General features: G+C 50.6%; 1 protein-coding gene across 2 annotated transcripts in view; it reads left to right on the top strand.

Moving 5' to 3' along the window:
- Positions 1-14,082, top strand: part of MYO5B (myosin VB) — a 338,248-nt gene that overhangs the window by 270,736 nt on the left and 53,430 nt on the right. For both annotated transcript variants that reach the window (XM_040264474.1, XM_040264475.1), the window contains exons 19-22: positions 1,033-1,244; positions 3,213-3,369; positions 4,446-4,685; positions 9,975-10,208. In XM_040264474.1, coding sequence (XP_040120408.1) covers positions 1,033-1,244; positions 3,213-3,369; positions 4,446-4,685; positions 9,975-10,208 — 843 coding nt within the window. The remainder of the gene's footprint in view (positions 1-1,032; positions 1,245-3,212; positions 3,370-4,445; positions 4,686-9,974; positions 10,209-14,082) is intronic.

Genomic DNA, 14,082 nt, shown 5'->3' on the forward strand with positions numbered 1-14,082 from the left:
GTTTCAGAGCCACTGGTCGATATGAAATATATATTTGTGTGTGTGTTTTCCTTACCCCTTGGCTCATTATCTCCTCCTTATAATGGTCTTCATGCTCAGTGAGCAAAATTAGATGACGTGTGTTTACAAAGAGCACTCAGTTATTGTGGGCCGCCTACATAGTACTGTAGCCCAGGCCTGTCCATGCACACGCATACACACACACACACTGCCAGGTCATCTTCCCTTGTCCACTAGGGCAAGCACGGGAAGGGCCCCTAATTTTAACCTAAGTACATGTCATTAAAGACAGTTACCATCTGTGAAGAAACCTCACAGCATAGTTAGACACCAAATAGAATGTATTTGGGGGTTATTCACAATGTATGTGTAATTTCCCACGCCTGCTGCTTTCACTCCATTCAGGTCTTTGCTTGAACAGCCCCTCCATTGAGATGCCTTCCTCCTTTAGCCTATTTCAGCATCTGCATCCCATCCTCCAGCCCTCTTAGTATAAGTCAGACATTTTTCTGTCTCACACACTCCATCTCATCTTCATGCTGCCTTAAGAGAAAGATAGAAACATGACCCCCATTGCACAGATGAAGAAACTGAGGCATAAACAGCAGATATAAACTGCCCAAAGTGACTCAGGAGCCCCCACAACCTAAGTCACATCACCACTGGGTCAGTCTGATTAATTAGTCAATGTCACGGTGTGTAAATGTCACGGTGCACAAACCTTACGAAGCTTTGTTGTCCTCATAACCCTCAGCACTGCCTGAAATGTGCTGTGTCCTTTTCCACTCGCCCAGATGCCCTCGCCGTGATGGCAGCTGCTGGCGGGCAGGCCTGCTTCTCACCACTGGGGTCAGTGTCTGAACAGCAGCAGGGACCGGTCGGTGTCGGTTACATGCTGACTCGGTGGTTGTTTAAGGAGCCAGGGGCGCATGAGCCCCAGCAGGGGAATTGTGGGGGAGCAACTGGGGTGGTGGGGCGTGTTCCTTTGCCGCTCACGGGTGATGAACCAGCTCCCCTCCCTGCCTCGCCAAGGATCCTGACAAGTTCCAGTTCGGCCGCACCAAGATCTTCTTCCGGGCCGGCCAGGTGGCCTACCTGGAGAAGCTTCGGGCTGACAAGTTCCGGGCTGCCACCATCATGATCCAGAAAACTGTTCGGGGCTGGCTGCAGAAGGGGAAGTACCGCAGGTTGAAGGGGGCTGCCTTAACCCTGCAGAGGCACTGCCGAGGACACCTGGCCCGCAGGTGAGCCGCACGCCTGAGCTTGTGGATCTGTGTGGTGGGGTGGGGTGGAGTAGGGCGGGGTGGGTCAGGGCGGGGGCGAGGCCTGGCTCTGAGCCGGCTGGCCTCAATCAGCCCCTGTGGGTAGAGCGCCACCCTCCTGGGCCCTGTCTATATCCAGCTTTCCCCCAGCAGCCGGGCCCATCTCTCCTCCCCTTCTCACCTGAGCCAGTAGGTCTAGTTTCCATGTCTCCTGTCTCCCCCAGTCTGTCCCCACCCACCAGTGCTACCCTAGGACGGGCTGGTTTTCCTGCCAAACCTCTGTTTGCCCTTTGCTTAAACACTTAAGTAAAACAATCCTCTTCCCGAAAGAGAGATGAATTCAGCCTTTCTCTCACAGTTAACGTACACTCAGCTTCATGACTTACGCCACCGATTTCAGAATCCCTTAGGAGTTTGGTTAGTAGGGCTAAATGAAAAGGCCTGGGGAGGACCCTTCTATGAGCTGTTGCACTCAGCCAGCATGGGGAAGGGGAGGGGGAGACTTGTCTGACCACAAGCAGCTGCCTTGGGGCAAAGCCTCATGCCAGTGGGCTGCCCTGCCCCAGCCCAGCACCACACGAAAGAGGCTACTTTGCTGAAAACGTCCCCTTCTAGTGATGTCGTTGGGTTGCTGAAGTGCTGAATCAGTATGAGCGTCACCAGGGAGATGGGCACGGAGGACACGCCCAGCCTTCGCCATGAGACCCACCCCCCCAGCCTTTACATGGGTCATCAGATTTTGGACCCAGCCCTGGTTCAACATCAATGACCTCTGCAGATCCCGGTTTTCTTGAGGAAGTGACGATAATCTCTAGGACGCTTGCATTTGGAAGCCTAAGTTTCCTAAGTGACTGCTCAGGCCTCTCTGCTTGAATATAGAAACAAGCCCAGAGCAGGCACCCACTGTACTGTAAAGTTAGAAGATTGCTCCAGCTCCCCCTCATGTCCTTGTTATGAGCTGTTTATCCAAGCAGAACCAGAGATGATGAATGCTATTAATTACCTGTGAACAGCTGAGAGGTGGTCTCTAGAACGAAAGCTACAGAAATGAGAAAGTTGTCAGTGGTATCCACACTAAGTTGTCATCCACAGTTAGGGCATCACTGAGCACCCTGGTGCACAGGACTCTGTCCTGGGTAGTGGGATGGCCCACGTTCTCCCTCCCTGCTGGGAGTTTGTATTCTAGAGAGAGTGTCCAGGGAGAGCTGCACTAGGAATCAGACTCATTTAAGCAAGTAGGGCAGGGCTGAGTGAGTTACTTCCCACTCCGGAGTTGCGCTAGATTATGTCCAAGGTCCTTTCTAGCTTTTAATATTCTTAGTCTCTCATTGAGCACTTGCTATGAGTCTGACACCAAACAGAGCCCTTGCAGGGGGTAAAAAGTGTTGGACTGACTTGATGTCTGCCTTGAGGGGTGAGATGGGGAATGTAGAAATGAAACAGAGGGAAGTAGATGCCTATGTGCAGTGCATCCCCGGCAGAAAGGCTGGGAGGTGAGAAAGTAAAGAGAGGTCACCACAGGCCTGAGAAGGTGGTGTTCATTCAGCAGATACTTCCCATGCGCTGCTGTGCCAGGCCCTATACTAGATGTAGGGGTACAAGGATGCTAAGACCCAGCCCCTGACCCCTCCGAGCCTGGTGAGGTCCGGGGACAGACCTGAGTGTGAACGCGTGACATCCTTGAGGGCTGCCTAGGTTATAGGAGAGACTTGTGGGTCTGGGAATGGACGGATGAGGATCAGAGTTGATCAGACTTAGACTGAGTTGTAAATATGTGGCAAGAGTTTTTGGACGAGGTGGAGGAAGCCAGTTCTGTTCTGAGCTGTGTCTCAAGGCCTCGCTACGGTCGGTAACGGCGACACGAGTTGGCCTACCTGGCAGGTGACCAGGCAGGGCTGAGGGGGAAGGGGTTTGTATTCACGAAGGGCCCACCGCTCTCTCCCTCCCCAGACTGGCCAAGCATCTGCGGAGGACCCGGGCGGCCGTGGTGCTCCAGAAGCAGTACCGCATGTGGAGGGCCCGCCGGGCCTACCAGAGGGTCCGCAGGGCCGCCGTCGTCATCCAGGCCTTCGCTCGGGGCATGTTTGTGCGGAGAATCTACCACCAGGTGCGTAGCCGCCCCCAGGGACTTGGGCTGCAGACTCGGCCTTGAGCAGCAACAGATGGCTTGGCACTAACCTCAGCATTTGTTGGGCACTTCTCACTTTTTTCTAAGGAATTTCGCAACTCTGCTCCCACCGAATCCTGACCAAAGTCTCATGAGGCACAGTGACTCAGGGTTCGCCAGAGAGACAGAAGGCATAGGAGATGCGTGTCTGTGCGCATAAGGTTTATTATGAGGAACTGACACATGGAGGTAGGCAGGCTGAGCAGTTCTCGGTGTACCGTGTACACGCTGGAGACTCAAGAAACCCAGGGGAGTAACTCTGCCCGAGTCTGCAGGCCTGAGGAGCAGGCAGTCATGGTGCAGTCCCAGTCCAAGGGCAAGATGGCTCAAATGGTAAGGAGTCTGCCTGCGATGCAGGAGACCTGGGTTCTATCCCTGGGTCAGGGAGATCCCCTGGAGAAGGAAATGGCAACCCACTCTCGTATTCTTGCCTAGAGAATCCCATGGACAGAGGAGCCTGGCATGCTACAGTCCATGGGGTCACAAAGAGTCAGACACAACTGAGTGACTAACACTTTCATTCATTCCGCAAATGTTTATTTTGCAGGGCATTACAGTGAGGACATTGATGATGCTTTAATTTTCTGAGTGGTTTTTTAACTGTATAGGAGAAAAGAAAAACCGAATTACAAGCCAAGTTAACTGTAAACCATTAACCCACTCGACAATCCCACACAACCGCCTCCCTTCGCCTCCAGCTGACTGCTACCAGGAGTGGATCCACATCTGTTGAATGGGGGGCTCTCAGCTGGATAATCTTTAAGCTCCTCTGACTTTGAGGGTTTTTTTTAGATTGTGGTTTCCTAGTGAGTTAAAAAAAATTAGAAATGAGAGTTTGACAGCTGCCACCAGACTTAGTGGCAACTTGTTCATAAGACAGATGGCCACCAAAGCCTCAAGTCATAGGGCAGCTGTAGCTCGCCGACCTCGGCTCTCGCCTCTCCGGAGCTGTGCGCGAGCCCTTTGCTTCCACTGTGCAGCACAGACCCACCAGATGAGTGCTTGTCCCCCGCTAGGTCCTCAGGGAGCACAAGGCCACCGTCATCCAGAAGCACGTGCGGGGCTGGATGGCTCGCAGGCGCTTCCAGCGGCTGCGGGGCGCGGCCATTGTCATCCAGTGCGGCTTCCGGAGGCTCAAGGCCAAGCAGGCGCTGAAGGCCCTCAGGATCGAAGCGCGCTCGGCGGAGCACCTGAAACGCCTCAATGTGGGCATGGAGAACAAGATTGTCCAGCTGCAGCGGAAGATCGACGACCAGGTCAGTGTCTCCTCTCCCACCCGGGGGTTGGGGCCGGGGCGAGACTCCATGGGCACATTTGAGAGAGACCCACGGCTTCTCCAGGGGAGCTCTCAATTGATCCCTATGTAGCTTCACGAGGCCATTCTACGGGTAAGTGAACTGTGGATCTGGAGCATCAAATACTTGGGCAAGATCACAGAATTAAGAAGTGCTAGAACCAGCACTCCCAGAGAAGGCAATGGCACCCCACTCCAGTACTCTTGCCTGGAAAATCCCATGGGCAGAGGAGCCTGGTGGGCTGCAGTCCGTGGGGTCGCTAAGAGTCGGACATGGCTGAGCGACTTCCCTTTCACTTTTCACTTTCATGCATTGGAGAAGGAAATGGCAACCCACTCCAGTGTTCTTGCCTGGAGAATCCCAGGGATGAGGGAGCCTGGTAGGCTGCCGTCTATGGGGTCCCACAGAGTCGGACATGACTGAAGTGACTTAGCAGTAGCAGCAGAACCAGCACTTCAGCCCAGGTCTGCCTGGTCCCACAGCCATAACGAGGATGATGTTGGTTTCTTAACCCCAAATGTCACTAGAGAGTCAGTCCTTTCCTGTATCATGGCTAAATTGGGTTTCCAGAGTTGAAAGCAGGCTCATTGGTACCTTGGGCTTGTAGGGTGTTAGTGACCTCAGTACCAGGCTCTTGCAACGCCTAGAGGGCTTCTGGTGCCTTCTGAGAAAGAAAAGGTGAGGATGGAGGGAAGGAAGGGGGTGAATGTGCCTGGTGCAAGGAATGGAGAAAGAGAGTTGGCATTGCCTTGGCAGTCACTGGTCTTATTGTCCCTAATCTACGCTAGGCACTTTTTAAAGCTTCTCATGATCCCAGTAGGGCAAGAAAATAAATGAGCCATTTTACACCTAAACCAGCTGCCCTAAATAGGAGCCCCAAAGCAGTCAAATGTTACTGCCTCTCTGTTCTTGCAAAAAAAGACCAACCTTCTGGAGAAGGAATTGTCACCCTGGGTGTTTGTCTCTGTGTGCGTCCCATGGGTGTCTCATTTGGCTCGGCTCCCTGGCGGCGAAGTGAGACAGAAAGCTCGCACAGGGTTGGCCCACAGTGATAGGTCAGGTCAGGGAGGAAGACGCAACTGCTCAGAGCATCAGAAGTAGACAGGAAAAATGGCTTTCTGGGCTCAGCCATGTGGAAAACACAGGCGCAAGGGGGACCTGTATTATTGCTCTCGTCGCCATCATTCTTACTACCTTATGGCTATTGACGACTGGCTGGGAAAGACATTCTCATAGTCAAATTGCTCCCATTAATTTTCTGAGCAAACAGTGTGGTCCGAGGAAGGAGCAGGCTTTGCGAGCACCAGTGTGCTGTGCCTGGAGCCCTGTGTACTGGCCGCCTCTTCCAGCCATTGGTCCCTGTGTTGTCATTCATTGCTGATTTCCGAAGTTGACTCGAGAGGTTAAAAATAAATCTAGTATTTTACACTCCACGTACTGGAACATCAGATTTAAAAGACCTGTTTTTAAAAAGAGCTTTTTGCCTTAAGCTTCCTACTTGGCAAACATCTATGAGCAGTGGCCAGTGTTAAGCTCCTTGGGCAGGGTGCCCTGTTGTGCAGAGGGTGAGGAGAGAAGGCAAGGAGGGGTAGTTAGGTCTTGTTTTCTTATGTCCCTCCCCCTGTTGCTCAACTGTGTGCCAGGCACTCTCCTCACCTGTTAAGTCATTTAATCCTCACCACACCCTGTAAGATTTAACATTATTCCCATTTTAATCTGAGGCACAGAGAGGCCAAGTAGCCTACAAGGTCGCAAAGCTAGGAAGTGGCATGGTTAAGATTGAAACTTGGCAATTTGGTTCCAGAGAATGTTCTGCCACCTCTAACCACATTTGGGGATATCTGCATATTAGGAGATTCTTCAGACATGTGAGAATTCCTCAGTCCAAGAAAGACTGTCAGCTTTGTTTTGAGTTCATTCTTGTAGATAGGGTCATCCTTGGATCAGCCAGTGTTTTGTAGTGGAGTGTGTGACCTGGAGACAAAAAAAAAATGCGTGGCTCTCTGTCTTGAGAGGAGTCATAAACAACCTGTGGCACCAGGACATTAGAGTCTTATTGTACTACAGCCTCTTAGAAGGCAGGGCTCACCTTTTGTAAGCGAATGGGTTTCTGTTTTCTGTGTAATGGCTGGAGACAGCTCGGGAGGCTGCTCCCCAACACACACAGATTCTTAGCCAGGAGGATAGGAGACACGTGTGTCAGGAACGACATAGGTGAAAACATCCCCAAGTGTTCAGCAGAGTGGCCTGAGATCATGGATTGAGTCCCAGCTGGATGGAAGCCCAAGTTCTGTCTCAGTTATACTTGCCACCAGAGCTGACAGCTAGGATTTATGGCCAAATCTCTAACTGGGCTTTGAGTTCCTCGGAGGCTGCTGCTGCTGCTGCTAAGTCGCTTCTCCAACTCTGTGCGACCCCATAGACAGCAGCCCACCAGGCTCCCCCATCCCTGGGATTCTCCAGCAAGAGTACTGGAGTAGGTTGCCATTTCCTTCTTCAATGCATGAAAGTGAAAAGTCAAAGTGAAGCCATTGAGTCGTGTCTGACTCTTAGCGACCCCATGGACTGCAGCCTACCAGGCTCCTCCGTCCATGGGATTTCCCAGGGAAGCGTACTGGAGTGGGGTGCCATTGCCTTCTCCAAGATCTGTAACTTCTAACTCAAAAATTCACTGATCCCATAAAGTGGTTCTCAACTCCAGGCTGCACTGTAGAGTCACCAGGGGGCACTTTTTAAAAAGTGTCCCCAGTGTCCCCACTGCCAAGAAGACAGGAAAGGAGGAAACTGTGGGCTTAAACCAGGGTGAGGTTAGGGCCCAAAAGGCAGGTCGAAGGTGCTGCGCACACAGCTAAAGAGACAAGACATAAGCTTGGCACCAAGTTCCCAAGCAAACAGGAAGAAGGAAATAGGGTAACTTGAGAGCCAGGGAAAGCATTTGGAAGGGTTGGTGCTGTCCCTGGTGCTGAGACAGTTTTCTGAGGGTGTTCATAACCTGTGATGTAATAAGCTACAGCCTTCACAGTATCCTTCAGCAGTAAATGCAGTGATAGCTCCTGGGACGGTTTCTTGCAGTGTCCCTGGTGTAGGCCTGTGGTGTGACACTTTTTCAGCCCAAAATGGTATAACCTATGAACTTGACTCTTACCAGTTTGTCTTTATTCAAGCATATGTACAGTGAGATGGCCAGTTTAGCTTACAGTTTTTTTTTTTTTTTTTTAATGAGGGTCAAGTTCCTTAGACCTTTATAAGGCTACATTAAACTATATTTTAGTGGAAAAAATATGACACAAATGTATGGATTCAGTCAGTAGTCTTTTCAATCAATTTGATTCAGTATACTTCATATGCATTTGGTTAAATTAAAGTAGTTAATATTTATGATTCATGTACATCTGAAAAATTGTAGGGGCAAGTCACATGTCTAGGAGGCCAGTTTCTTTGTTTTCGCTGACATGCAGGCTGAGGCCCCGGGAGGCCCTCAGTCTCCCTGAACCTTGGTGAAACCCTCTGAGGATGGAGTTACTGTGGTCCCTCTTTCACACTGAGGAATCCGGGCACACGGAGGTGCAGTGATCAGGACAGAGCTGGGGCCTGAGCACAGGTCCGCCCAGCTCCAGCCTCTTAACTCCTCGACTTCCCTGAGCCTCACCTCAGCCTGCGTGTCAGTGAAAACAAAGAAACTGGCCTCCTAGACATGTCATCTTGCATGTGGGTCCTAGGTTGTCATTGCTGCCCGCAGCAGGGTGTCGCACCACATCGTATGCCTCTCTCTACACCCCACACCTGCTCCATCATGAGTGCCTCCCGCCTGCCCCCAGCCTGGTCCTCATCCCCACTCTCCCTGGGATCTGACCCAGGCCATGCCACCGGGAGGAACGTCACTTCCTGCCCAGAACAGTGTCGAGGCAGCTAGTCCAACTTGCATCCCCGTCCTGTACCCCACTCCCCTTGTGCAGGGACCCTTCAGCCTCCCGGGAGACCCAGATCTGGGTGGGCAGTACAGACCAGTTTTGGGTTGTTTAGACAGATGCTGCCTAAGTGGATTTCTCACTGGTGATGACTTAGAGCAAGGCTGACTGCCAGCCCAGACATGAGGGTGTGTTGCGTTGTAACTGGGATGTTTCCTCAGATGGTGGGAGGATCTCTCTGTGATAGGTCAGTGCTGGGATTGTGCTGCCTGGACACCAAACGCGGGTCTCAGCCTTGAGGTCCCAGGCATCCGCAGGGTTGTACTGGGTCCAACACCTGTTCTGCTGCTGCCCCTCACTGCTCCCCATGACACTTTATAGCTGATGTGAATGAGTCATTGGTTCCTGATGCCAAGAGCTCTGTTTTACTCAGAGCTCCTGCAGAGACTAGCCATGGAGAATGATGACGACTGTTTGCTGCCTGCTTGATTATCGGGAGAACTCTGCATCTTTCCCCTCCACATTCCCTCTGACCGCCTTCAGCTGATACGCTCGACTGCAGCACCTTTCTGCCCACGTTTGTGCTTGCCCTTGACACGGCCCTGGGTCCTCAGGGCTTCCTGTGTGTGAGCCCACCTACAGTCTCCCTCCCTGTCCTCCTCTGTACCTCCGCCAGGCACCCGGGACTACTTCTCAGTTGCCTGTTGCTTGAGTGGGTGTGTGATTGGGTCCCTCGTTGACAGGGACGGGTTTGGCCGGGGCATCTGTTTCTGGAGTCAGACTCTCATAGGACCAGCGGACAGGTGGTGGGAGGGCTCCACCAGTCCCATGGAGGGCCTCCTTGGAAGAGGGGATGCTAAAGAGGTCCTTTGTCTCAGAGCCAGCGATTAGGTTGCAGCTCTTTGTGCCAGTGAGTCCGAGGGCAGGAGGGCTTAGCGTTGACAGAGCAGGGAAGCCTGAAATGCAAAGGCTGCAGATCCAAGAAGCCAATACATTGTTCCTGAAACTTAAAAACCAGGTATAAGATCTTCCCAATGGATATAGAAGGCTAACTACTCTCAGCCAGCTTCCAGCACTGTCCCTGTTCCTAAACAATCCTTGAATGTCAGTCCCGGTGCTTTGTCTTTTCCCGTATTTCTCCTGGGTTCACAATACAGTTCTGTTAGGGAGATGCCAAGAAAGCACTCAAGCATTCAGTGGTTGCGAGATTCAATTCCACCTTGGAAGTTCCTTTTTTAATTGCCTTCTTGTTTTTTTTTTTTTTTTTTTTTTTTTTTGCTGCCCCACTAACCTTGGCGTCCACCTCTTTCTCCCCTCTTCCCGTTTGCTGATGCTCTCGCAGAACAAAGAGCTCAAGACGCTGTCGGAGCAGCTGTCAGCAATCACCTCTGCACACGCCATGGAGGTGGAGAAGCTGAAGAAGGAGGTGGCCTGCTACCAGCGGAGCCAGGATGAGGACAGAGGCCCGCAGCTGCAGGAGGAGGTGGAGAGCCTGCGGACTGAGCTGCAGAGGGCCCACTCGGAGCGCAAGGTCCTGGAGGACACCCACACGCAGGAGAAGGATGAGCTGAGGAAGGTCTGTTGGGGCCAGAGGGGTAGCTGGGTGGTGGGTGAACTAACGCAGTACCCCTCTGAGGCAGTTTTGCTTCTTCCGGCTCTACAGCTGCCTTGGACTTTCCTGGGGCTTGTGCCCAAGACTGACCATCCCTCTGCATTTAGATGTAAAATACCCCTGCATTGGGGGAATCCACACAAGCACGTGTCCATTCACCTGGCGAGTGTTGACTGAGTCTCTGCCCTTAGTGGGACACGATGGAATCCCCTGAAAGGTTACACATGTGTGCCTTTGGGCATATTCCTGATAGCCTAGAATTAGCCACTGAATCAGCCCTGTGGCCTGAGTCCTTGTTGGCAAGAGAAATTGTTTAGAGGTAGTGGCCTTTATTGCCTATAGGGATTAGCGGCAACTTCATGGCATCCCCAGGGCTTCCCCAGGGGCTCAGCGGTAAAGAATCCATCTGCCAATGCTGGAGACGTAAGTTTGATCCCTGGATCGGGAAGATCCCCTGGAGAAGGGCATGGCTACCCACTCCAGTATTCTTGTCTGGGAAATCCCATGGGACGGAGGAGCCTGGTGGGTTACAGTACATGGGGCCACAAAAGAGTCAGACATGACTTAGCAACTAAACAACAAAACACCTAGGCATCCCTCCCCATAATCTTAGTGCTCTGGGGAATTTGCCTAAAGTTTAAGTATTGATTGGTTCAGCCTGGCTCATCTACTCTGGTTGTTGTGCTCTGTAGGTTTACCCTCCATTCCATAAAATGTAACTTCTGGGATTGGACCCCCGTCCCCCATCTCGAATGTCAGAATGCAAAGAGTCCCTTCTCCATTCCTTAGATAGCTGTCCAAACCAGGGAAGTCCCACGTGCCCCTGCGGAGCCTTCCGCAGCCTCAGTGTCCTATGCCATCTCTATGGCATGGCCCATGTGCTTAATTCCTGTCCATCACTGGAGAGTTGCAATGGGTTGAGAATCTGTGTGGGAAGGACTCAGTGTTTCTAATGTTGAAATAATAATTCTTAGTATTTAAAAATTGGGGCAAGCAGAATGCTTTCACAGGAATGGTCCTGAAATAGACACTGGAGTTTTTGGATTCTCACCCCTGCATGGCCATTACTAAGTGCACACAGGAAATTTCTCTGACCTTAGTTCACTCATCTGTTTAAAAAAATAAGAAAGAAAAAAGTTGGTTTGATCATCTTTTAGACCCCTTCTACTTGCAATTAGTCAGTTCCATGAGCTGGTATTTGATGGCTTCTAGAAAGAAACACGGAGAAGGCGATGGAACCCCACTCCAGTACTCTTGCCTGGAAAATCCCACGGACGGAGGAGCCTGGTGGGCTGCAGTGCATGGGGTCGCCAAGAGTTGGACACGACTGAGCGACTTCACTTTCACTTTCATGCACTGGAGAAGGAAATGGCAACCCACTCCAGTGTTCTTGCCTGGAGAATCCCAGGGACAGGGGAGCTGGTGGGCTGCCGTCTTTGGGGTCACACAGAGTCGGACACGACTGAAGCGACTTAGCAGCAGCAGCAGCAGTAAACAGGCCCTTCCTGAGCCCTGATCTGTGGTGCCTCTGTCTTCTTGTGCACCTTTGTCTTCTCTGGCAGGACCAGAAATGGGCAGGCTGCCTTCAGCCATGGGACATCAAAGCCTGCAGAGCCAGCAACTGCTGGGCTTGCCAAGGTGGTTTTGTCATTTCGTGTCCAGGCAGAACTTCCATACCATCTCTACTTTCCCCAAATCCCAGGGTTTTCCCAAAGTCAGAGGGTGAATCCACATGGGGATTATTAAGTCACATTAGGTGACATTGAGACGTAGGACTTCCCAGCACAGGTACAAAAAGTGGCCGCCCTGCAGCATGTTGCCCCGATAAACCTGCCAGCTCACCCACCGTGAGACCTGGAATTGAAACCATTTGGTGTCATTTCAGGGGGGATCCAGAGAGCTCCAGTACAACAGTCCTCTATGTCTCAGTGCAGAGAAGAATTTAGCAAGAGCAGAATGGCAGATAAGAAGTGATTTATTAGAATAAGATGCTTGTGAGGCTTACAAGCGGGAGGCCAAGAAATGCCACGCCCTGAGAACTTAGTGGGCCACAGTTTTATAATCAAAGGAAAAGTGGTGATGGGGAGAAGACCTTCTTTGTCTTCCTTGAGTGGACGTCACATTTCATCGTCAGTTCCTTCCCCAGAGAGTGCGGGGGGTTGGCTTCTCCCTCCCTGATGGTCAGGCCAGGACCGCCATGTTGTGGTTGTGTCCCACTCTGTGACCCCATGGACTGCAGCACGCCAGGCCTCCCTGTCCTTCACTGTCTCCAGGCTTTGGCTAAACTCATGTTCATTGAGTTGATGATGCAATCCGACCATCTCATCCTCTGTCACCTCCTTCTCTTTCCGCTCTCAATCCTTCCCAGCAACAGGGTCTTTTCCAGTGAGTTGATTCTTTGCATCAGGTGGCCAAAGTATTGGAGCTTCAGCGTCAAGCCTTTCAATGAACATTCAGAGTTGATTTCCTTTAGGATTGACTGGTTTGATTTCCTTGCTGTCCAAGGGACTCTCAAGAGTCTTCTCCAGCACCACAGTTTGAAAGCATCAGTTCTTTAGCACTCAGTCTTCTTTATGGTCCAACTCTCACATCCACACATGACTACTGGAAAAACCATAGCTTTGACTAGATGAACCTTTGTCGGCAAAGTAATGTTTCTGCTTTTTAATACACTGTCCAGGTTTGTCAGAGCTTTTCTTCAAAGGAGCAAGTGTGTTTTAATTTCATGGCTTCAGTCACTGTCTGCACTGATTTTGGAGCCCAAGAAAATAAAGTCTCTCACTGTTTCCATTGTTTCCCCATCTATTTGCCCTGAAGTGATGGGACCAGATGGCATGATCTTAATTTTTTTGAATGTTGAGTTTTAAGCCAACTTTTTCACTCTTTCCCTTCACCTTAATCAAGAGGCTCTTTAGGTCCTCTTTACTGTCTGCCATGAGGATGGTGTCATCTGCATATCTGAGATTATTGATATGTCTCCTGGCAATCTTGATTCCAGCTTGAGTTTCATCTAGCCCAGCATTTCGCATGATGTACTCTGCATATAAGTTAAATAAGCAGGGTGACAATATACAGCCTTGACGTACTCCTTTCCCAATTTGGAACCAGTCTGTTGTTCCATGTCCAGTTCTAACTGTTGCTTCTTGACCTGCATACAGGTTTCTCAAGAGGCAGGTAATGTGGTCTGGTATTCCCATCTCTTTAAGAATTTTCCACAGTGTTTTTTAAATCTCTCCATGCTATTCTTTGGAACCCTGCATTCAGATGAATATATCTTTCCTTTTCTTCTTTGCCTTTAGCATCTCTTCTTTTCTCAGCTATTTGTAAGGCCTCCTCAGACAACTATTTTGCCTTTTTTGCATTTCTTTTTCTTGGGGGATGGTCTTGATCACCACCTCCTGTGTGTTACAAACCTCCATCCATAGTTCTTCAGGCACTCCATCAGATCTAATTCTTTGAATCTATTTGTCACCTCCACTATATAATTGTGATGGATTTGATTTAGGTCATACCTAAATGGCCTAATAGTTTTCCCTACTTTCTTCAGTTTAAATCTTAATTTTGCCATAAGGAGTTCATGATCTAAGCCACAGTCAGCTCCTGGTCTGGTTTTTGCTAACTGTATAGAGCTTCTCCATCTTTGGGTGCAAAGAATATAATCAATCTGATTTTGATATTGACCATCTGGTGATGTCCATGTGTAGACTCATCTCTTATGTTGTTGAAAGAGGGTGTTTGCTGTGACCAGTGCGTTCTCTTGGCAAAACTCTGTCAGCCTTTTCCCTGCTTTATTTTGTACTCCAAGGCCAAATTTGCCTGTTACTCGAGGTATCTCTTG

The sequence above is a fragment of the Oryx dammah genome, unplaced genomic scaffold (assembly GCF_014754425.2).
Source record: "Oryx dammah isolate SB20612 unplaced genomic scaffold, SCBI_Odam_1.1 HiC_scaffold_22, whole genome shotgun sequence".
Lineage (NCBI taxonomy): Eukaryota > Metazoa > Chordata > Mammalia > Artiodactyla > Bovidae > Oryx > Oryx dammah.